The sequence below is a fragment of the Vipera ursinii genome, assembly GCF_947247035.1.
Source record: "Vipera ursinii genome assembly, chromosome: 1".
Classification (NCBI taxonomy): Eukaryota; Metazoa; Chordata; class Lepidosauria; order Squamata; family Viperidae; genus Vipera; species Vipera ursinii.
Window position 1 is genome coordinate 4,823,104 of NC_139512.1, and position 24,218 is coordinate 4,847,321.

The 24,218-nt window shown below is 40.0% G+C and overlaps 1 protein-coding gene across 1 annotated transcript in view; it reads left to right on the top strand.

The window, feature by feature from the left end:
• Positions 1–4,487: 4,487 nt before the first annotated feature.
• Positions 4,488–24,218, top strand: part of LOC310638376 (nuclear receptor ROR-beta-like) — a 57,090-nt gene continuing 37,359 nt past the window's right edge. The window contains exon 1 of the mRNA XM_083359412.1: positions 4,488–4,670. Within this exon, the coding sequence (XP_083215538.1) occupies positions 4,664–4,670 (7 nt within the window). The 5' untranslated portion in view covers positions 4,488–4,663. The remainder of the gene's footprint in view (positions 4,671–24,218) is intronic.

A 24,218-nucleotide genomic window follows, 5' to 3' on the forward strand; every position in this document is an offset into this window, starting at 1 on the left:
AGCATGACCACAGCCAAAACTATCCAAGTGCTCAGGGGGCTCTTTGCCACACATGGCCTCCCTGACGTATTGTTCTCAGACAACGGGCCTCAATTCACTTCTGCTGAATTCCAGGCATTCACCAGGACCAACTTGATTAGGCATGTCACAGCTGCGCCTTTCCACCCGTCGACCAACGGATTAGCAGAACGCATGGTACAAACGACCAAGGATGCATTGAGGCGCATCATCAGTGGCGACTGGCATCAAAGGTTGTCACAATTCCTGTTAGCACAACATACCTTGCACAGCCACGGGGAAGAGCCCTGCAGAACTTCGTTGGGGCAGGTGCCTCATCACCAAATTGGACAGGCTACACCCTGACAGAGTGGCTGCGGAGACTGAGCAACCCAAGCCCTCTAGAGAACTTCACACCAATGACCTGGTTTGAGCAAGGAACTACGGGCCGGGACATGCATGGATTCCGGGGGTGGTGGTTGACAGAACTGGGCCCTTGTACTACATTGTAGGGGTGGAGGGGGACCGTCAGATCAGACGACACATAGACCAAATCAGGAAGCGGGTTCCTGAAAGGTCACAGATCTATCAACCCCAACAACCGACAACAACAGGACTGGAGGAGAGCCGGTCCATACAACAACAGGCCCAGGACCATCACGACAGCGTGTTTGCAAGGGCTGACCCTGGGATGGGTCAACCAGGAACCCTGAGCCAGGACTCAACCACTGACTCGGCTGTCCCGGATGAATGGCAAACTCTGAGATGTTCATCCAGGGCTCACAGGCCACCAGCCTGTCTTGCAGACTATGTACAATCTTGAGGGGGGAACAGGGCCTAGAGTCAAGTCATGGTTTGCCATTAACCATTGTAACTGCAGGAAAAATATTATGCATGATGTTTTGTATTAAATATATAGTTTGTTCTTTTAAGGGGGAAGGGGTGTTATGTATGGGGTCTAAGCAGCAGCTCAGCAAATACCACCAGGAGGCGCTGTACCGTAACTGGATTGGCTGGTTAGCTTTCAGCGGGAGATTTAGATGAACGGATTGGTCAAGAGCGTACCTGGCAAGGTATATAAGGGGTACAGGTAACCCCCTTTCTCTAGTACAGTTCCTACCCACAATAAAGAGCTGTTTGCTGTACTCATCTGCCTGGTGTCTTCCATGCAGTCCTGAACCCACTACACAATAGTCACGTTAGCTCATTTTGGGCCCTCAGCAACCAGTATGCATTTATGGCCAAATTGCAGCATCCCGCAGTCAAGGGACTGTTATTTATGACATTTTTGCTGAAAACTGGCATTTAATTGACAACAATGGGTTTGCTTAATGACCGCAGTGATTCAGTTAACAACCATTGGAAAATTAAGTGAGTCACACATAGCTGACTCACATTACAACCCTCATGACTTACAACCGTAATGGGCAAGGCTCCCTTACAATCGGAAGTCAAGGATTACCTGTACTAGCAACTGTTCAGTTTCTAAGATTACCGTATCTGGGTAGCAAAATTCAACTATTTTCTCATTCTGCTGCAATCTAATGGTCATTCTGAGTTCCACAACTTGGCTAGAGTAAAAATTGTGGGTCAACTAGGCAGATTCCATATTGGAGCATAATTGCCACATAGGGACTGAATTTTATGTGCTGTCTTCTTTTGCTAAATTTGGCCTGTGGATAACTGCAGGACTCATCTGCCACTCTCTGTTTTATTCCCAGTCAGCAGTTCCTGTCAGTGACTTCCAGGTTCAAAACCATGCTTGGAAAGACTTGGTGTTAGCATTCCTGAAAGTAGGCCTTGGTTTGTTAATCACCTTTGATTCATCATGTCATCCTATGACCCATGTTATTCAGTATAGTACTGAATGTCCATGAGGTTGTGGGAATGCATGTCAAACCTAAACCTTAAGTCAGCTTCTTCTTCATTTCATTAGTCCATAAAGTGTCTAGACAAGGTGGTCTTAATTTATTGGCCTGGCCCAAATTTTGACTGGTCAAAACAAAATTCAAAATTTACAAATAACTGATTCCACTGCTTGGATAAATTCTGCATGAGAGCAATGGATTACAGACATTGCATGGTAGCTAGTTTATAGCCAACAAGAAAAACAGTTCAAATTTCTAAAAATTAGTGAATACACTTTATTCAGACATTTCTACATGAGTAGCAAGAAATATTGCTAGCCATCATCTATTGGGGCAAGGAAGATCTCTTTCCACTTCTTTCCTTTAGCCAAAATTAGTGACTCTGCTGATCATAAGAATATGCTGAATGATCATTTGAAAGCTTTCCAGCTAACCTGGATAACAGCTGAAAGCATGTCATCAACTACAGGTGTATCATGGAACTTTTGAAGGCTATGTTATGACTTTCCAAATGGCTGTAGGATATTTTTTTTCCTACTAGGTGGCACTATGGAGGTTTAAAATAACTAGCTCACTTACTGTTAAATCACTGCCTCTGGCCCCACAGTCCTAGTTTTGAGGCTTGCAGGGTGCTAGTCCACTTGAAGAAAATATTTCAAAGAAAACCTACATCCCACCTCTAAACAAAAAAGAGCGTTTAAAAAGGTGGAAGAAGGATAAGCGATATTATTAAAATGTAGCATTTCTTTCTCCTTTTACTTCAAGAATACCAGGAGAGTGTGTTAAAAAATACACATAGCTGGTGATAAAGTGAAGCAAAATTAAATTCTTCTCCATGTTAAGATGAAGGCGATCCAATGCTATTCCGCACAAATGATAAAATCAGCAAAAGTGTAGTATTGCCATTGGCCTCAAAAGTATTGTAAAGGGAATTAAAATAAGCAATGGAGACATCTGATAAATAGAGATTACCGTACACTTAATGATACAATATCCTACAGAGGTACACTAAAGTCACTGAATACTAAGGACAGAACAAATGAGTGATATATTAGTATGTGGAATTCATCACCACTAGAAACATATCCTGGTTTTACACAAGGGATATCTGTGCATACAGATAGTCCTCAAGTTACGACCAAAATCCCAAAATTTCTGTTGTTAAACAAGACATTCCTTAAGTGAGTTTTGCCCCATTTTACGGCCTTTCTTGCCACAGTTGTTAAGTGAATCACTGCAAGTGTTAAGTTAGTAACAAGGTCACTAAGTAATCTGGCTTCCCCATTGAGTTTGCTTGTCAGAAAGTCGCAAAAGATGATCACATGACCCAGGACACTGCAACCGTCATAAATATGAACTAGTTGCCAAGCATCTGAATTTTAACAATATCTTATATTTTTCCCAATATTCCTCTAGTGATGATAATTTGTTGTTACAGTATACAACTATGCTTCTTCATCAGCAGCTTACCAAGTTTACTCTTATTTTGATGCAATGCAATTGCCCTTCATAAAGCAGGGCCTTTTCTGCTTTAGCCTGATTCCTGACTGCTATTCCAGGACAGATTAAACAGGGACTACGATTGCAATCATTCCAAGACTAAATTAAAACTTTACTCCAGACAATTGGAAGAAAAGCTGTACGTAGCTATGATCTTAGTTCAGTTCATTTTTTAGTTTGGTTTCTAGTCTTTATTCAGTCAGTTGCTGTATGTTAAGACTGTTTTTAATATCCTAGAATCTTTCTGGTAAAGAGCAAATAATAAATTTTAAACAAAATGAAAAAAATGAAAAAGCACAGTATGCAAAAACAAATAATCCTCATTTAATGGCCACAACTGAGTCTGGCAGCTTGGTTGTTAAATGGAATAGTCGCAAAGTGAAAGTGGGACTGATTATATTTCAGCTTTCCTTGGCTTTACAGACCTGCAAAAATTGTAAAAGCCAGGATTGGTAGGAAAGTCACTCCCTCCCCATCAAAGTAGCGAAGTCACTAAATGAGGCAGTGAACGAAACAAGGACTGTTTGCAAAATGAGACTCTTCAGACGGCCATCTAGTTAATAAATATTTAATAAATATTTAATACAGTTAATAAATAGTTAATAAATATTTTGTGAAATAAATATTTAACAAACATAAATAAATCTTGCACGGGAATCTGTTAAATGAATACAAATAAACAGATACATGTATAACAACAACAGATACATTTTGGCTACGTAAGAAAACCTACGGAGAATAAAACAGAGAAAAGTGCAAATGCAATGAAGAACACGGGAGGAAAAAAAAGAAAAGAAAAGAAATGACGCCCAGACTCTTTTATCAAAGGAAAACCGAACAGAACAACACGAATCCAAGGGGCGGGCCCTGGACCCAGGAGGGTGTGGCTTGGGCCGAAATTGACAGGAGGTGGGCGGAGCCCGAGCCAGGGATTTGTCATGTGAGTTTCCCATGCTTCTTGTTGTACATACCAAGCTCTGGAAGAAAGTAGGCTAGCAGTTCTCCAGGAGCGCTCGGCTGGGGAAGAAGGAGTGAAGGAAGGGGAAAGGGAAGGTGTGGAGACGTCAGGAGGAAGACGCTTCAACCACTTCTTCTTAATCGTTGGGCGAGCTGCAAGAGAGGAAGCCAGCAGAGCGAGCGAAGCCAAACCAGCCGCCCGATCCCACGCTGGAAACTTTATCCCCTCCGCTCCCCGCCGTTTCTATTTATTTCGCCCCTTCTCCTTCTGCAAGGAGTTTTGTTTCTGACGGCGTGTGTTTTTTTCCATGCTATTTCCAGAAGAGAGATAAGAGTAGAAGATGCGAGGTAAGAATCTGTAACGGATCCCCCCCCCCCTGTCTTGGCGTCCAGGTGGGAGATGATGATGATCGATCGCGTGGCCAGGCGCGATCCGGCCCCGAAGAGGGAGGGAGGGAGGTGGGGGAAGAGATCCGAAGTGTCTTCCCTGGGAATCGAAGCGAAGTTGGGAGCGTTTCTTCGGCAGCAGGTCTCACTCTGCTTTTGGGGTTTTCCTAAAAAAAGGAGCGGAGGGTCTTGTTGCTTAAGGAGCTTAAGTTGTGGCACTCGGCTGTGATCGCGCGCGCTCTGCCTTCCTTGATTAATAAATCATCGTATTCTGACATTCACTCGTCTTCTACTTCACTCGTGGGTATTCTCTTCCAAATGAAGCTGCCGTACTTTAGAAACCAGATTTTAAAAGACATGCAACCGATAAACAGTTTAGCAAGCGACGAGGAAAACGAATGCATCTTTGGCGGTTGAGTAATAGCAAACAGGACATTGTGATGTAGAATAGAAAGGGATAAAAAAAATATTCTCTTCCAATGTGCATTTTGAGCTCTCCTTTTGTTAAGCAACTTGCATCTTTGCTGTGATTGTTATTTATTATTGTTATTATGAGTTGTGTGTGGCATGAGGAAAAATCGTGTTAGGCTGCAAAACTCATTAAAGGATGGAGGCTTTTTGTTTTATATAATAATATAATCTGCAGAAACTCACATCTAGCACTTTTATGTTGCAGAAATAGATATTAAAGAGATCAATTATTCCCACATGCAAACCAGCATGTGTTTGTATGTGTAAATCCATCACTCCACCCTCATCTCATTTCTTTTCATTTTATGGATTTCTTTTCCTTAAAAAATTATATTACTTGGTAGGGTTTTTTTTTTAAATGACCTTGTGATATTTCCTGTGAAGAAGTATTTTAGGCTTTATCCTGAGACAAACCCTAAAAATAATGAATAGATCCTTTTACTAAGAAATAGATCCATTTCATTACGGTTGGATTTACTTTTGAATAAAGTTAGGGTTACTCTGCAGTCTTTTCCAGTTTATCCCTATCCTGGGAAGTCATTTAAGGTATAATTTGATGAGTTCTATAAAAGACTTTTGCTAGCCCTCAGCGTGAGTAAACTGGAAAACAGAATGTAATCCGATCCATATTATTTTCATTTGAATGCGTAAGCATGAAAGACCAAACATATCCAGATGTAAAACAGGTATAGATTTCAATAAGGGGGTATTTTTTTTTAACTCTGGTTCTTCCGTGTTGTAAACTCTGCATTGTACTGTTGTTACGTTCTATGAGCTTTGACCAACATTTTCACATGGTCAAAGGAATAATTTTATTTGACTTTATTTCCCACACATCATATGTTATTAATCGGTCCTCCTAGAAAATGTCAAATAGGTTTGTCGAATAGCTCTATACGATCAAGCTTTATGCAATGGTGCTTGAGATCATTTTTTCTTTCTTTTCAATTATTTATAATTTTTAATTTGGGGACTAGAAGTATTTTATTTTGTCTGCATGTGCGCAACATACAGCAAACCACATACAATTTTAGCACTTGAGATGTATCTTTTTTCGCCTTTTTCTATAATTTAATGTATACGCAGAGATTATAGAAGAGATATAGGAGATACAGAACGAAAGCATGCCTGAAATTAAGCCTCGGAAAGCAAAGATGGGATGAAAAAAAGAATAGCAGAAGACATTTTTGGGGGAAAAAAACCTTTCAATAAATAATAAATCTCCTATTCAGTTTGGCAGAGGCCCCTCGAATGTGTTGTGAAAAGTTCAATTTTGTGTGCATGCTGATTTCCAATGTACATACAGTATATTGAGTTGTCCTTACTCTGATTAGAATAAGTGCAGCGGGGAGCTTTGAATATGTCCGGCTCAAAAAAGGGAAGGAAAGGGAAGAAGACTTCTAGGCCATTCTCATGGCATGAATTTTTGCAATTTTACGATGCCGATTGTTCAACATTAGGGATGAATAAGGAATCAAGAAGGAGGAACTGTTTTGCATAAACAACACTGAAGAAAGTAAGCAAAACCATGACGCCCTGTTTTGAGAACTGTCACTCTTCAGCCACTCCGTTCTCGCTATTGTTTTGATTGCGGTGGCATAGAGGTATATCATTAATAAAATAAATAAACAAATAAATAAGGAACACCTTGAACTGGCCTTGAGCTAATGGTGCTTTGTGTCAAAAAGCTGCATCCCTCTCCAGCTCTGAGACAAGCACAGCCCGTTTTGGCCTGTCGTCTTGTTCCACCCTTGCTTAGCTGGTGAATCATTCCGTGAGCCAAATCATCCCTTCTTTCATCGCACAGCAACATTTTTATTCTTTTTCCTCGTTTTCAGTTCATGTCGTCTGCTGACCCACTTTTGAGCAGAGTCATGACTTACAGGATGGAAAACACATACCTGAGTGTAACATTTCTCAACCTTGGCAGGTTTCCAATAGGTGGATTCCAACTCCCAGAATTCTCCAGCCAGCTGGCAGGTAGGGAATTCTGGGAGTTAAGAGTCCACCCTTCTGAAACACTGCTAAAGGAGATCCAGGGTTAGAGTGGCTTGGCTTAAAAGAAAATCTTGCTGAATATTGAACTGGGTGACTGAAGCCAAAGGAGGCCTTGAACCCATTTCTCTGCCTAGGAGGGAATGAGCAAAATTGGACCAGTGTATAATTCAATTAATGCTTGAAGAACATTTCTTTGTAATCCCAAGCCTGGCATGTTGCAGCATTAAAGATGGGGGAAAGTCATTTCTAATTTTGCTTTTGGCTTAGTTAGAGCACCGTTGACTGGCATTATTGTGTTGCTTTTGGAAAATAAAGGGACTAGTTTTATTTATTAAATTTGTAGGCATCCTGATTCCCCATGACTGGGCAGCTTGCTGGACATATTCCTTATTCTGAGTTTTTGTTTTCTGGTTGTATATAAAAAACAGACTAGGAAGAAGGAAATTACATAAATCGATGGCTTGCCTGATCAAATGTCAAAATAAATTATGTCATATTCCTTCCCCACCTCCAAACATAATTTCCTTTTATATCATCTTCCTGTCCTTCTTCCAGATCTAAATCTTGTATGTTTTGCAGCCTTTTGCATGTCTTTTGCAGTGCGGATGATGCAGAACGGGGTCAATTTTACACATTTCTAATTCCCAATTTGAGAGCAGATTACCATTTCAGGATATGGTTCTTCTGCTGATCCCTGAACATCACTGTAGAGGCAGAGGCACTGCTTTCCTGGTGTGCGTGCTTCGTTGATGTTTGTCTGAAGTCTCACAAGTTCCGCCATTTTTCCTCTCCAGCGGCCATTTTAATCTGCAGCCCGAGTATCCCTTGCTGCTCTCAAGCATCGCTATAGTGAAGCGAAAAGGCATTTGGCGGGGAAGGATTGCAGTGTGAGAGCTTAAGGGTGAAGTGGTGGAGGGATCGGGGTGGAAAATGGAATTCTGGGGAAAATGTGTTCTTTCTGAGTTTAGAAGTTTAGCTTAGGTGCAAACCAGCATGTGAGCAACTTGTGTAATGCAAGAAAACATTGCATATCCAATGTTTGGGAGGTGAGTTTGGAAAGAAAACAAACATTTGTCTACATGTAAATCTCTTGTTTCAGTATAATAATTGCAGATGTTAATGTTATAATCAGTACAAACCAAGGATGTATCTTAGTGCCATGTTGTAGCTAGTTAAGAAGCAAAAATCTACGTCTCTGGATGTGCCTTTTCCTTCTTCCAATCGTAGCTAGCAAAATATTCTTAGCACGCTTTTTCATTATGAGCAGAAAGGGACAATGCATTGGAGGGCAAAGGTTCCCTTTTAATGTTCCTCTTTAACATACAATTTTAACAATTTTATTTGTTTTCGTCCTTGCATTAGACAGTTGTGCTTGAACTAGATTATTTTGCCCTTGGAGAACAGGGTGGTCACAAAGCTAAATGAGATCATGTAGAAGTTCAGTGTTCAATGTTGGGGTGTCCCTCAAGAAATCTAGCTGAAATTTGCCACAGAAAAACAAATGCAGGTTTTGGTTCCTTCAAGCAAGGCTTTTGCGTTTTCTCTCTCTAAATGGAGAATTGGTACAGAATAAGATTTTTGCTAAGTTGAGGGAGAACTCTAGTAGTCAGTCTTCTAAGAAAGCTAGTACAGCAGCTTGAAAAGCTTTAAAACGTGTTGGTCTGTTCTGAGATTCAGAAGAAAGGAAGTGGAGCATATCTGGGTAGAAAGGTGGACAATTATGCTTGTTTTGGTTATCCCAAGAGACGCTGGAGCATCACCACATTGGTGATGATGTGGAAATGAGAGCTACGTGCAGACTGCCGTGTCTTAAGTTGTTAAAACACAGAATAGGGAGGTTTGCTCTTGTTTAGTCACCTACTGTGACTTTCACACCTGAATTTGATCCTGGGAGTTGGGAAGAAGGAAGACTAAATGTGGAGAGTGCCTCAATATGGAGACATCCATGGGGAGTGGGGAAAAAAAAATAAGATGCAGCTATATACTGGGTAGGTAGTCCTCGACTTATGACCACAATTGAGCCCAAGATTTCTGTTGTTAGGTGAGACATTTGTTAAGTGAATTTGGCCCCATATTATTTTTCTTGCCAGAGTTGTTAAGTGAATCACTGCAGTTGTTAAATTAGTAACATGATTGCTAAGTGAATCTGGCTACACAATTGACTTGGCTTGTTGGACGCTTGCAAAAAGTGATATATGACTCCAGGACATTGCAACGATCAAAAATATGAGTCAGTTACCAAGCCTCTGAATTCTGATCACATGACTATGAGGATATTGCAATAGTTCTAAGTGTGAAAAAGGGCGATAAGTCACTTTTTTCAGTGACTTTGTAACGTCAAACGGTCACTTAAACGAAGTATTGTAATTCGAAGACTACCTGTAATTGTTTTTTTAATGTGTATCCCAGCCACACATAAGGAGATCTTTTTACCCACCTCTGGAGCCCTCTGTTTTGTATATAAGCATAGTTATCTAGTTTGATAATGGATGTGAATATTTAAATTTAAATTCAGTCTTTCATGTTTACAATAAATGCTAAGTAGAAAAATCAAATACTGGTTAGTCTTTAAATGTCAGGCTTCGAACAGGTGAGATCTTTCTCTCTCTCCTGTAGTGGGATCCAGGTACCTTCAGAGGTACTGTGCTTTATTTAATAAAGATACTTTGATACAGTGAACAGAGGGATTTAAGATGGAAAAAGAGAAGGATAATCCTAACACTGAAGGATAATCCTAAAGTATGGAGACAACCTTCCAGTTTCCATACAAGAGGGTTAAGATTTGCTGCTAGATGGAGCAGTGGTGATGGGTACAGATGTCGGGAACCCAATTTCTCACTTATTTTCTGCAAGAGAGCAAAAGCTAAGGTTTGAGGAAGGCTTAGCATTCTTTCAATAGGTGTTCATCCCCCTGAACACCTGGCCCACACATATGACATCCTCAACTTCAGTTTTCCCCTTCTCCCCCCCAATAAGAAGCAAAAGAAGGTGTCACCTACCATAATCTAAACTAGAGCAGTGTTTCTCAGTCATAACAACTACTAAAATGCGTGGACCAACTCCCAAAAGCTGGCTGGGGAATTCTGGGAGTTGAAGTCCACGCATTTTAATTGTTGCTGAGATTGAGAAACACTGCTCTAGGGGAGCAGAGCAATTCAGTAAATATGGTGTTTTGTTTTTTGTTTTTAAACAGAAGGAAATATTCAGTGACAGCATCATTCTAAGGGAACAATATCTCTGAGATCACATAAAAGGCTTTGTGTGACTCCTTTGTGTCACAGCTCTTGTGTAGAACATTTCAAGTGGTGTATTCCACATTTTTCAAAGATAGTTATTTACTTATTTCCCCCATGTATTTTTTTATTTATGTGCTGCTTTATTTATCTATTTATAGCCCCCACTGACTAACCATTTATCTCCTGACATCATACGTAGTTTAACTTAATACTTGACACTTGATATTACAGTAAAAGTGGGCAGAGGTAATTGTTGACTAACAACCGGTGGTTTGCAATTGTTCAACAGGCACACCCCCCAAAAGATGCAGTACTTATGACCCAATTTCATAGTTATCAGAACCACATCTTTTCCCCCCCCCCCCATATGATCACATATTGGTGCTTGGCAACCAGCTCACCTTTATGGTCATTCGCAGTATCCTATAGTCACATGACTGCAATTTTCTGTCAATTTTTTTGCTGGTTTCCAGCATTTAATTCCAGCTTCCAGGAAAAAAAAACACTCATTAGGTATAATGGTTTGTTTAATGACCAATGCAGAAAAATGTCATATAATTGGGTGTGGTCATATGGTGACCCACTTAATGACTGCAGTGACTTATGCATAATTCCTTGCTCAATTATAATTGTAAGATGAGGACTACCTGTATGATAAAGGTACTTGATATATGTATCGGGAAGATGCACATCGGCACAAGAGGTTTGTCCCAAATTCTTAATGTGACACATAAAAGATCTATGAAATTCCCAGTGCTGAAATATGGGTATGATGGCTTGCTTATAAAGTTTTGCAAAAGCATTAGGCAAATTCATGGAAACGTTTAATACTGAGGAACAAACGGAGTCTCTCCTCTCTAAATATGCACCAGTAGGGAGCAATGGGGGAAGAAAAAGGCTACTGCTAGCTAGGCTAGTTAGACTTTGACCCAATCCAGTGAATGCAACATTTAATTTCTTCCTTTACTTTCATTCAGGGCTTTTTTTCTCATAGAATGCTCAGAACGGAGTTCCGGCACCTTTTTTGGATGGAACCTTGTAGCGTAGGCAAGGTGGGTTGTATGACATGTGTGAGTTCCGGTACCTTTTTCTTTTACAAAAAAAGCACTGCTTTCATCCTTTGGTTTATATCAAACTTTTCCAATCTAGGCACTTTCAAAATATATGGGTAACTCTCAGAGCTCCCCATCCAGAATGGCCATTTCTAACCATGTTGGGAATTGCAGTCTAAGGCAGTATTTGTCAACTTTGTCTTGAAGATGTGTGGTCTTCAACTCCCAGAATTCCCCAGCCAGCCATGCTTCAATTACCAGAATCTGCTGGTTGGAGAATTCTAGGAATTGAAGTCCATATATCTTCAAGTTGCTAAGACTGAGAAATATTGCTGTAAAGATTAAAATACGCTAAATTTCCTTTACTGCTGATGGGTCCCAGGATTTCCTTTTAGGTAAATGTGCTCAGAATTACAGTTCATATTTGCCATCCTATTCACTTTATGGGATTATGCTGTAAGCTTTCAGTTGCAAACACCTTTATTTGGAAGAAATCACACTGAACACAGTGAGATTTTTTTAAATAAATGTGCAGAAGATATTATACTGTATGCCAATGTTTCTCAGTTTTGATAACTTGAAGATGGGTGAACTTCAGTTCCCAGAATTCCCCAGTGTCAGGTTGAAAATCACTGAAATATATTGACTCTGCCAGTATATTGTTAAGCTGTTTAGCTACCTTGCTAGCTTCCTCCTTAGCTGGCCTAGCTGCAGCCTAGAGGTACTACTTACCCAATCAAGTTGTTGTAACTCTTGCGGGGATAATCCACTTGTAATATTTTGAGGATTTGGAAGAGCAGTTATTCAAAACATATTTCAATTTCTAGGTGCTGTTTATTTTTTTTTATTGCAAACAGTGCCTAAAATGATGTCCCTAAATAGCATCTACCAGTCAGTCTAGGCCTATTTTGCTCCAGTGAGAACAAAAGCTGTCCCTGCTTGACTATTATACCACTCAAGAAGTTCATCTTGCAGGCCTGCAGAATTTCTAGCCAACTAAAATCACATTTTGGAGAATGTTGAAAGTCACAAGCCCAATGTGGGACATTACAGTTTGTGCTAAACTTATGTTTTCCACTCGTATCTTTCCTAGAGGTTGGAAAATACAGCTTCTGCACATGTGGAGCATTCAAAGAATTGTTGTAAAGAAAAACAAAACAATTCCTTTTACCCAAATTTTCAAAGGAGAGAAGGCAGAAGGTTTTGGGAGGAAGAGCTTGACCAAGGCAGTTGCCCCAATATAACATCAGTTTTGACAAAGAGCACATTTCCAAGGAGTAGATCCTTCATTCCCTGACATGTTCTTTTTCATGATTTAGGAGTCTAGAAAACCCGGGACGTCTGTCAAATTTCCTTGTCTTTTACACAAACCCGTTGACTCGACAGGACCATAGCTCTTTCCCATTTGCAGCCTGGCTTGCTTAAGCAAACAACCTGGCTGAATAGGCAGCAGGAATCCAGCCTATTGAAAGGCATACAGTATGTGCAGAAAATATTAAAAAACACAACAAAACCACAATGAGATAGATTGGGCCTCTCTTTCCCCTATCAGAATTCTTAGAAATCCTGAGATGTTTCCGGTGTATGTGTGTGTGTGCATGCGTGTGTGCGTGTAAACATGTGTATGTGCAGTGCTTTTTTTGTAAAAGAAAAAGGTGCCAGAACTCACACATGTCATACAACCTGCCTTGCCTACCCTACAAGGTTCCATCCAAAAAAGGTGCCGGAACTCCATTCTGAGCGTTCTATGACAAAAAAAGCCCTGTCTACGTGTTAATTTGCTTGATGTGTTCAGTCCGGGATCCCTTCATCCAAGGAACAAAGCGGATGGTCTCCCTTGTGGTTCGTAAGAGATTTACAGCATGCTTAGGCAGATTTCAGATTATTTAAAGCCAGGCTGGCTGATTCGGATCTGCGAGTAGGGGAGGATTGAAGCCAAATACAGATTTTAGCATCTCAGTTGTTTTAGCCTTCCTGTCAGCTGCTGAACCATCTCATAAATCAAAAACAAATTTGTAAACTGAAGATGGGTGTCAGAGATTTGACCTTTGATCTTTTGACCTTTCACCTTGAAGTATGTGTCTTTTGCAACTGTTTGGGTCATTCTGTGGTGGGGTTCTTTTAAAAATTCAGTAGGTGGCCAAATCCTGCCTACTCTTCCTTTAAAAAAAACTTTGCAGGGAGATGATGGTTTTTTATTTTATTTATTTATTTTTTTGACTGTAGGCAAAAGGTGACACAGAAGTGTGTCAGCAACTGGGAAGGACACAATATTGTGGGCAAGTGATTTACGTAGAGTGACGTGGGAGGCTACTTTAAATTAATGTTGAGTTTTGTTTTGGGATGCTGTGGAGATCCACATTCCCGTATTCTCAACATTTTATTGCAATTTGGATAGAACAGTATTTCTCAAGCATGGCCACTTTAAGATGTATGGACTTTAACTCCCAGAATGCCTCAGCCTGGCAGGGGAATTCTGGGCTTCGAGGTCCGTGTATTTTAAAGTGGCTAACTTTGAGGAACACTGGAATAGAGTTAGTTTTTAAAACCAGATAGCCATACTAGTGAAACTGGGGTGAAATAATCCTGTTATAAATACTTGAAATTCATCTTATGGTCAAGTGATTTGCTTAGCATCACACTATGGTACATGTAGGTAATTCCTCTGACCTATTTTAAAGGGTTGTTGAACATAATTATTTCTGTAATGAGGGTGGTACCTCAAAAAAGATAGGGCTAATAAGGTAATGATGACTGGAATTAGGTTCAAACCCCTACTCAGCTATGGTGAAATGGATCAGTGGTTTCTCTCCCTATTCTGTCCTACACTAAAAGGCTGTTGAGTGGATAAGGCTGGAAAACCACTTATACTTTATTTAGCACTCCTTAGGTGTGATAAAAAAATAATACATTTAAGAAGATAAATAATTAAGTCTAAAAAAAAGGTCCATGTGTTTTTAATGTGATTTATTAAATTTTGAAAATGTGAATAAAAGATAAACAAGGAAGAAAATAGAGAAAAACAGGCAAAAAGCAAGATAAAAGTGAGAAAAAAGGGAAAATAATAATAATAATAATAATAATAATAATAATAATAATAATAATAATAATAATAAGAAGAAGAAGAAGAAGAAGAAGAAGAAGAAGTAGAAGTAGTAGTTGTTGTTGGAAGGGATCTTGGAGGTCATCTAGTCCAACCCCCTGCTAAGGCAGGAAACCCTATACCATTTCAGAAAAATGGCTGTCCAGTCTCCTCCAAGTAAAGAAAAAAGAAAGAGAATGGTTTCTGACTTTCTTTGGTACAATATAGATAAAAAAATACATCCAACTCTTACTCTAAAATTAACAATAGTCTACCCCCATTATTCTAATAGTTGAGTCCCCAAATCAGAATTAAATTTCTCTTAGTTTCTCGGAAGTCCACTTAACAATTCATCACTGTTTCTTACAATACACCAGATACCTCTTCATTCCATACCTTAGCTTATTTTCTATAAATTCATCTCTAAATCTTCAGCTCTCCTTATTAAATCAGCAAAGATGTAACTGGCAAAAAATACCTAACAACATAAATATAAAACCCCCTTTCCCATTTAGTCTATGTTCCCCTCATTCCTCCATTCACAATTAAACATTACCAAAAAAAATTAAAAATTATTAATTATCAAAAGTTATCACCCCTTATTTAGATATTAGACATTTATAAAAGAAGCACTATCCAATCCAGATAACCATTCAACATCATCAGAAATCAGAATTCGTTATTTAACTAGAATAGATAAAACAATGAAAGAAAAGCCCCATTTCAACTAGGTTGGCCCACCCAATACCGCCAATAACAAAGCTATCAGAGGACATTAAATGAGTAAATTCTGTTTTAGAGATTCCAAGGAATCTAGCAACTCAGAAGTATATGAAAATTGTCTATACGAATACTTGCATAATATGTAGACTTTATTCTTTACTACATTGTTAAGGAGACAGCTGAAAATATATAAGCCTTTAGGATGTTTTGAATTTGATTTGGTTAAATCACTGAGGAAAAGGCATGATGTTCTTGCAGTGCTGAGGACTAGAAACCTTTTTTTTATTATTCTAGTTTTATCAGTTTGTTACATTTCCCAGTTCCTAGTTGCCAAAGATTGATTTCTCAGCATTTTTATTTATGGTCATCTCATTGTAGGCGGAGAACCATGTTAGCCTGCATAAAAGCTTATACCTTCTCGTAAAAATTGGTCACTGGGAAAATAATGGTCTTCCCAGCATTTTATAAGGAAAGAAGGAAATGAGTGACAGCAGATTTGTAGAATCTTAAAAACTAGCAAAATATGAAAGAGTTTTATTTTCTTACATGCTCTGAAAAAGAATCTGAGTATAGGTCAGTTGGTTGGTTGGTTGGTTGGTTGGTTTATTCATGCAATATGGATTTTTTTTTTAATCCCATTTATATCCCGCCCTTCTCCGAAGACTCAGGGCGGCTTACAATTTAAAGCACAAACCAATGTGCTTAGCAATAGCCTTCATTCTATGTATATGCCTGCTTATTAGGGATTTCGCCCCCCCCCCCCAAGGGGCATTATTACAAAGTCAGCTTATTGCCCCCAACAATCTGGGTCCTCATTTTACTTACCTCGGAAGGATGGAGGGAAGGATTTTGTAGTGTAGCTTTATACCTACATAAGCTATAGTTTTGCCATGTATACTTCCCCATATCTTTAAGATTGGTTTTAACTATGGAGTTAGGGTTTCTTTTGAAATCTTGCAATGGCTGCAGTTTTCTTGGCAAAATTTTTCGGAAGCCATTTAGGGATGTGGGAGAGGGAGAGACAGGCCCAGTTGGCATTCATGCCAAAGGCAGACCTAGAAATCACATTCTCCCCATTTATGGTCACTCAGTGCCTTTAACTACAGCATCGTGCCTTTAACTACAGCATCAAACTGGCTCTCTCAAATTATGTACTCTTCCTTTCTGATAACTCCTTCTTATATAACAGACCTTACGCAACCCTACCTTTGTACAGACATTCAGATTTAATTTGATCTTTCTTCTCTCTCCTTGACTGCTTCTTAACAATTTTTCTTTTGTCTTTAATTTGTATTCTACTGCAGTTTCCCATCTCATCCCTTTGCAATGAATCTAACCTAAACCGATTCTTTTGTTTTACCATTAAAAGTTGGGTCTTGGGTCATATAGGTAGTCCTCAACTTACGACCACAACTGAATCCAAAATTTCTATTGCTAAGCGAGTGGATTTGTTGTTAAGTGAATTTTGCCTCATTTTACAACCTTTTATGCAACAGTTGTTAAGTGAATCATTAGTTAGTAACATGGTTGTTAAGTGAATCTGGCTTCTCCATTGACTTTGCTTGCCAGAAGTTTGCACATGCCCCCGGGACACTGCAATCGTCATAAATATGAGTCAATTGCCAAGTGTCTGAATTTTGATCATGTGACCATGGGGATGCTACAATTGTCATAACTGTGAGAAATGGTCATAAATCATTTTTTTCAGTGCCATTGTAACTTTGCACAGTCACTAAATGAACTGTTGTAAGTAGAGGATTACCTGTATTTGTATTTCTATATCCCACCCTTACTTCAAGTGGTTTTTTCTTACCATTCCTTATCAGTGTTTCTTAACTTGGCAACTTTAAGATGTGTGAACTTCAGCTCCCAAAATTCCACCTATTCCTTAGCCATGCTGGCTGGGGAATTATGGGGATTGAAGTCCACACATCTTACCTTATGCGGTATTATCTTTGGACAGCAGCTTTGTCACATCATTAAATTCATCCAAGAGAGTTTCATGGCTGAGTGAAGATTTGAACATTGGTTTCCCCAGTTTGATTACATTACAGTTGCTTCATCCACGATTGCTTAAATTTATTTGATGGAAATTGATATGATCTTTCCCTCCCAGACTAATAAACAAACTGGAAAATAATTGTCCTTTGGATTGCACAGTCCTTTAATATCTACAGTGGGCAGTATATCTCACTGTACCAAAATCTACATCATTCCAATTAAAAAAATTAAATGCATATTAGATAAGGTATGTCAGTATACAAACACTTTGCAGGGCGGGGGGATGACGTTTTAAAACATGTTCCAGTTCAACATTTTATGCAGATTTAATCTTCCCCCTTGCAAATTAATATGGATTGAAACACAGGGGGAAAAATTATTTTGGTATCCCTCAAATATTTATTTTGGCACCAGTGCCTCTGCTTGATACAACTCCTGTGTATTGCTATAATTTCCCAACTTGCCTGATTTTAAAGTACTTGCCCAGCTTTATAGGATGCGATACCATCTAGGTGGAGATATCTATTAATTCACGAAAGAAATCAGCATGATAACGTGGCTTGGGAAGCTGCCAAAGGAACTTGCCCTATGTCTTCCACCAAGCCCACAGGACATCACCATCCATTGAGGTTAAGAAGAAAGAAAGAAAAAATGCTGGTTACACTGTAGTGCAAATTGAGAGGTTTTTGTGGGATCATTTGTGATCTGTGAGCTTAGCGGATGTTTTGTTACCAAACTAGTTAAAATCACCAGAAGGAGTGGAGCTTGCTCTCTTTTTACAACATACTAGCACTAGCATGGCTGGCTCAGGAATTCTGGGAGTTGAAGTCCACAGGTCATAAAGGTGCCATTGTTCTCACTGCTGTCCTAGACTCACAGCTGTTGCTTGAAGAGCAGGTGGCAGCTGTGGCTACAAGAGCAGAGAATTGGACTTGAATATTGAAATCAGCGTTTGTCAACCTTGGTAACTTTAACTAGTACTAGCATGGGTGGAGAATTCTGGAAGTCGAAGTCCACCTGTCTTAAAGCTGCAATGTTTGAGAAACACTGATCCAAATGGTTGCATTTCAGTCCAACGCTGTGCTCACACAAGATACTAATTCTTGCAGTTGGGCTAACAAAACACAATTGCTGTACTTAAATAACAAGCTAGGCCAACAAAATAAACCCACTTACAGTTAGTACGTCGGCCTCATTCATGCAACGTGCTGAGATAATAGCTGGGTTTCTAGGCTGAAGCATAGAGCCCCCTGCTTCTTGTGTTGTGCAAGTACATTTTTAACTTCTAAGATTCCAGTATGATGTTAATCTATGCCTGACTGCCCATTCAGAAAAAGATATTAACCTAGTTGGATCTTTGGAGGTGATATAGCAAGGGTCTAATCTTTGTCACAATCAGACTGGTATAAAACCAGCATTTGGAGATTTGGCACAATCATTTGAGATCTCATGGCTGTATAAATTGCTTCATTTTCCAAGAAAATGTTATCTTGTTTCAAGCTGCAATGCACTTCATACTAGCAACAGCTGCCTGAAACTGTTTATGTGATGCCTTTATTAGTGTTACTCAAGATTTAAACTTACAGGTCTTCCTTTGTATTTTATTAGAATTGCTCCATGTAGAACCGAGAGCAAAATAGTATAAACTAATTTCATTAATCACAGTAAGCCATAGTTCAGCTGTGATTTGTTGAATAAACTGTAATAGTGGAGTTCACATATTATACTAAACTGTGAGTCACCTAACCACTGTTGGCTGGATTCATACAGCATGGCAAACTTAATATTAAACAAATCACATTATGGTGTGTGAACACGGTGTTTCTGATGAGTGGGCAAGGACAAGCATTCTGACATTTGCTCAGCTTTCTGGTGTCCTCCCACACAAACAATCACTCCTTGTCGTCCCCATATTTTCTTAATTTCAGTTACCTAATTTCAGAAAGGAGGTATCACTTTATGCTGTTGATGTGACCTGTGATATAGACCTCTAGACGTCATTCAGCAATCATGTGGTTGGATTTTGATCTTGATGATCTAAAACTATTTTCTGCTTGTCCTACCTTAGAACTCATGGATATGGAGTGTTGGGTATCATCTAAGATACAGTTAAACTGCCTCTGACTCAGAGGCAAAAAAAAAATTACACCTCTGGCATTTATCCATGCACAGGAACCATTTTGAGGTTGGTTGGTTGGTTGTTTTCAAGGCATCCCAAATTTTACTCCATGCCATCTTCAGTACAAATGAGGTTTTTTTTAATATCTGAAAAATACTAGGTTCTAGAATACCAATCGAGAAAAGTGCCGGGTTCTAGAATAATAATCTGATCAGGTTCCCGATTCTAGAGTGCTGATCTAAAGGGCCACAAATTCACCTTCTTTGCTTTTAAAGTAATGTTTCCCACCCATGGCAACTTTCAAATGTACAGTTTTCCAACTCCCAGAATTCTTAGCAACGTCCAGGGTGATTGGGGAATTCTGGGTACTGGAGTCTATACATCAAGAAGGTGCCAAGCTTGGGTTTTTGGGGTGAGGGGTTCAGAGTGGGGAGCAATCGTGTATTTCCTGAGAGAGAAAAAGGCTGGAGCATGAGTGATAGTGGGACTATCTGAATTTGTGAGACTAAGCTGCAGAGTCTCCATAGCAAAAGGGAAGTTGAATAGTGCATTTTTAAAATTGTTTCTAAAATAAAATGTTCGAAATTGTTATATAGCTTACTGTCTACAAGCTGTGGATGAAGTGGGAGAGAGGATGAAGTTAATGGAAGAGTAATAAACCAAACAAAAAAGCTAAATGCACTAGTTACAACATAGTTCCTTTTCCAACGTGTTATTCCACGAGTCTTGTCCTCTTGAATCCCTGATGATTCCCCCAGCTGTGAACAGGCAGGATTCTAAGTCTTAATTGAGACTTCCTTCCACTCCTCTGCTCCACAGCATTGATCGGCCACACATTTCTGCAAAGTGTTGTGGGCCAGAGACCTATTTTTCCCAGGATTCCTGCTGGCCAATTAAGCCTGGTGCCCATGAAAATGCATCAGAGGGATAGTCGATTGGAAAGGACAGTGGTGTTTTGCCCCCCCCCCCCCTTTGCTACTAACCAGAGCAAGCTGGGTTTCTAGCCCTTTTTGGAATTAATGAAACGAAGATGGAGGTCAGAGATTCCGTTCTGATGAGCTGAAGGTCTTTTGAAGATCCCAGAAATGTCGTCCTTCCTCTTCCAACTGAGAGCAGGTCATTTCTGCTGTGTGCCTGCTGGTTTGGACATAAGCCATGATTCAGGGGCTCCAGGGCAGAGATATTACGTTTGACTGCACTCACAGAGGTATAACCTACTTCTACCATTATTTTGCACATATTTTTCTTCCCATTGAAACCTTTGGCTTTGCAGAGTTATCTGGCCCACCATCAACTTCCCACAGGAGCTTTCATTTAGTTGTGTTCTAGATGTTGAAGGACTACAGTTCCTATTCTCTTCCAGCATGGAAGTTGTTATCCCAGTATATCTGGGATGAAATGGCTTGTATGATGAAGTCTTTGAGATATAGCATTAGACTTATATACAGCTTCACAGTGCTTTACAGCTCTCTCTAAGTGGTGTAAGGGTCAGCATATTGCTCCCAACAATCTGGGTCCTCATATATTTGTAACTGTGAAATAACTTGCATCCCTGTGGATCAGCTTGTGCATCTCAGTTCTTGGGCCGTGTGGAAGAAGTTCACCTTTCATTCCTTTTTATAGTAAAGATACAAATGTCTATTAACTACCAATTTTATTTTAACTTTTAAGTCTCCCCATTGTCTTAACTGTCTTCCATTTAAGCCAGGGCTGGGGAACTATGGTCCTTTTATGACTTGGGGACTTCAACTCCCAGAATTCCTGAACTAGCCATGCTGGCTCAGGAATTCTGGGAGTTGAGGGTCACAAGTCATAAAGGGGCCATTGTTCCCCACCCCTTATTTAAGTGGACAGTTGCCATCTTGGACCTTCTGTGGTCCAGCACAGGCTGGCTTCCATCTTGGTCATGAGAGAAAATAAGCCACAACAAGGCCCCTCTTCCACTGTGGAGGGGAGGCGTCCCTCCTCACATTAGCAAAATGCCAGGGTGTGCCCAGATGACACTTCCCGGGGCGGGGCTGAAGGGTTAGTTTGTCATGGGCCCCCCACCCTGTTTGTTTATAGGAATACCATTGGGTTGGCACAGGGGGATGGCGGGGAGGAGGCGAAGAAAGCTTGTTGAGGGTGAGTTGGCAGGCACACCCTTGGCTGCTTCATCTAGCTTTGTAGGAATGTGGATCGGCTGCTACAGCTAGTGCCAAAAACTTACCTGGGTGAGGGCGTTGCCTGATCCCTCTAAACCTTTGGGTTGACACCCAGGAGGTTCAGCTCATCTTTTGGCCTTTGGGAAGCTGAAATTTTCCAGCCTTGACCTTAGTTACTTGGCCAAGGAAGGAAGGTTGGGGTCTTCCCACTGTGAATTCACACAGTATATATAGTAGGCTAGATTTAATTCCAGTTGCGTCATTTGAGGTCTAGCATCCGGTGCAGCTCAGCCAATATGAATCACAGATACATTCACTTATAGAAGCCACCGCAATGTATAGAGGTGGTTAGCTTTGATTATTTGTTTAAGGAAGGGATTAGAGAATAATGCTGAGGTGGAGAACACATCTCTGTGTTGACTACATGAAATCTTCTGGATGGATTTGCCCTACAGGCTACATCAAGCTAAAAATGGAATTGAGTGCTTAGTATTTCAACATGCTGCGGGAATCCAGCCATTACATTAGGATGTCTTGTGGTTTATTTCTTTGGGCCCAGTATGATGCAGGATCAAGCATTGTCGTTTGTGAATCTGGATTTGGGCTTAGTGTATTGTATGAATCCAGCCTATGTGTTGGTCTTGGAAGATGTGGGTCAGTCCTCTTGTCTCAATAGTTACAAGGACATCCATGGGGAGAAGTCAAAATGCTGATTGAAACTGTACAATGAAAGCTTCACTTTTTTGTGCATAAGGCAGGGCTTTAATTGCAAGCTGCAACCACCATCTTGACTTTTTTTGACTGCCCATCTTGAAGAGGCCCTCGTACTTTGCTGCTGAATAGCAGATGAGGAAAAGTTCTTTCTGTTTAAGCCTAAAAGAGCATCCTATAATGCCAGGTTTAATACTCCCTTTTCTTGCAAGATCCTATTCCTATCTGTAGCAAGATCCTGTTTGATAACTTTGGCCATTTTCACACTCATGTCTTCAGCTATAGGTGTAAATGCAGAACCTGTTCTCATTGCTGCTAGTTTGTCCCAAAGATAGTTAGATTGACTCCAGCATGATGTTTTTCAAAGTTGGCAAGTTTAAGATGAATGGACTTCAACTCCCAGAATTCCATAGCCAGCATCTGCTACCATCACTGTGATGATAAGAACAATAATGAATACAGACTTTTTATTATCCAAACAATGCTGGAAGTCGCAACAGTGAGGAAATCGCCATGGGTGGAGCCAGAGACCTCTCCTATCCCTTTTAATCTTTCTGTTCTTTTTTTCTTTTTTTCAGCTTTATCTCCTTCTCTGTTTCCTGCTCTCTGCTAAGAAAGAGTGGGTCATTCTTGTTAGACCCCAAACTTTCTTTGTAGGAGGCCAATAAAATTAGATCCAAGGTTCATAGGTGGCCCATTCCTACCCTCTACATTTTTGGGAGAGCATGTATTCTATTCCTTTTGGCAAGCCCCCCCCCCCCCTGAGAACAGTCCATAAATTCATGATATTTCCAACCATGGTATTTTCTGCAGTATCTTCCATTAGGAGGATCAGAGGGCAGGGGATAGTTAGAAAGACATGGCTCCAAAATGGCACCTTTTGGTAAAATTAGAGGCATAATTTTCATAATCCCCAAACGAGCAGGGTTTAGAAATGTCAAGTTGGAGGTGTGAGCTATTTCAGATATAAACTGCTGATAGGCACCATGTTGGAGTAGGCTGCTATAGATTTTTCTCAGCTGAGATTCTGCAAGTTGACTGCCTGGGAAGTTATTGTGGGAAGTTGTATCTTCAAGTGGGCAGTGGGAATACATCTTCACTTTTATGCCCACATGGTTATTGGCAGTATGATGCATCTAGTGCCTTTCAGGGCCAGTCCTTCATAAGCAGCAGAAGAATCTGCTCAGTTAAATTGAGAATCATCCTTGCTTATAGTTATGTTTCCCAAAAAGCTTAACAAGCTTGCAAGGATGACATACCTTCTCTATTATTTACCTCCATCCTATGAATATGGAGGATTCATAGTTTAGCTTCCTTGAAAAACACATAAAAACATTTGAAGCAGCTTCACGCAGTGTGAGGTCACATAATTATAACATGAAGGGAAGGGAGTAACTTGCTGTCTATCCCCTGGCTGTATTCACACAAGGTAATAAAAATAGGCATTTGGTCAGGATAAACTTGGTTGGTATAAACCACGTTTTTCAAACTTGGCAATCTTAAAATGTATGGATTTCAAGTCCCAGAATTCCCCAGCCACCCATGCTGGCTAGGTAATTCTGGGAGTTGAAGTTCACACAACTTAAAATTGCCAAGTTTGAAAAACATTGGTGTAAATCTTGATTAGCTGTGAGGGACTTAGCATTTCATATGGATTAAGCCTGTTTACTTAGTATGGGGTTTTTTCATTATTTAGTGTGAACTCAAAGTGAGTTAATTTTGTAAGCAGCTTCAATAAGTGAATACAGCCATTGGTGTTCTTTAGAGTTTCATATACAGGTAGACCAGGCCTGAACAGGGAGGCTCTAATGAATTGCTTGGAAAAAACATATAAAATTGAATAGAGGGGAACAGCCTGATTTCCCAAGAGACGCTCATAAACTCCATATTTGAAAGCATTTTTTTCTTGATTACTGACATCTGATCAGACATATATTGGTCCAGAAAAGTTTCATTTAATCAGTATTGTTAA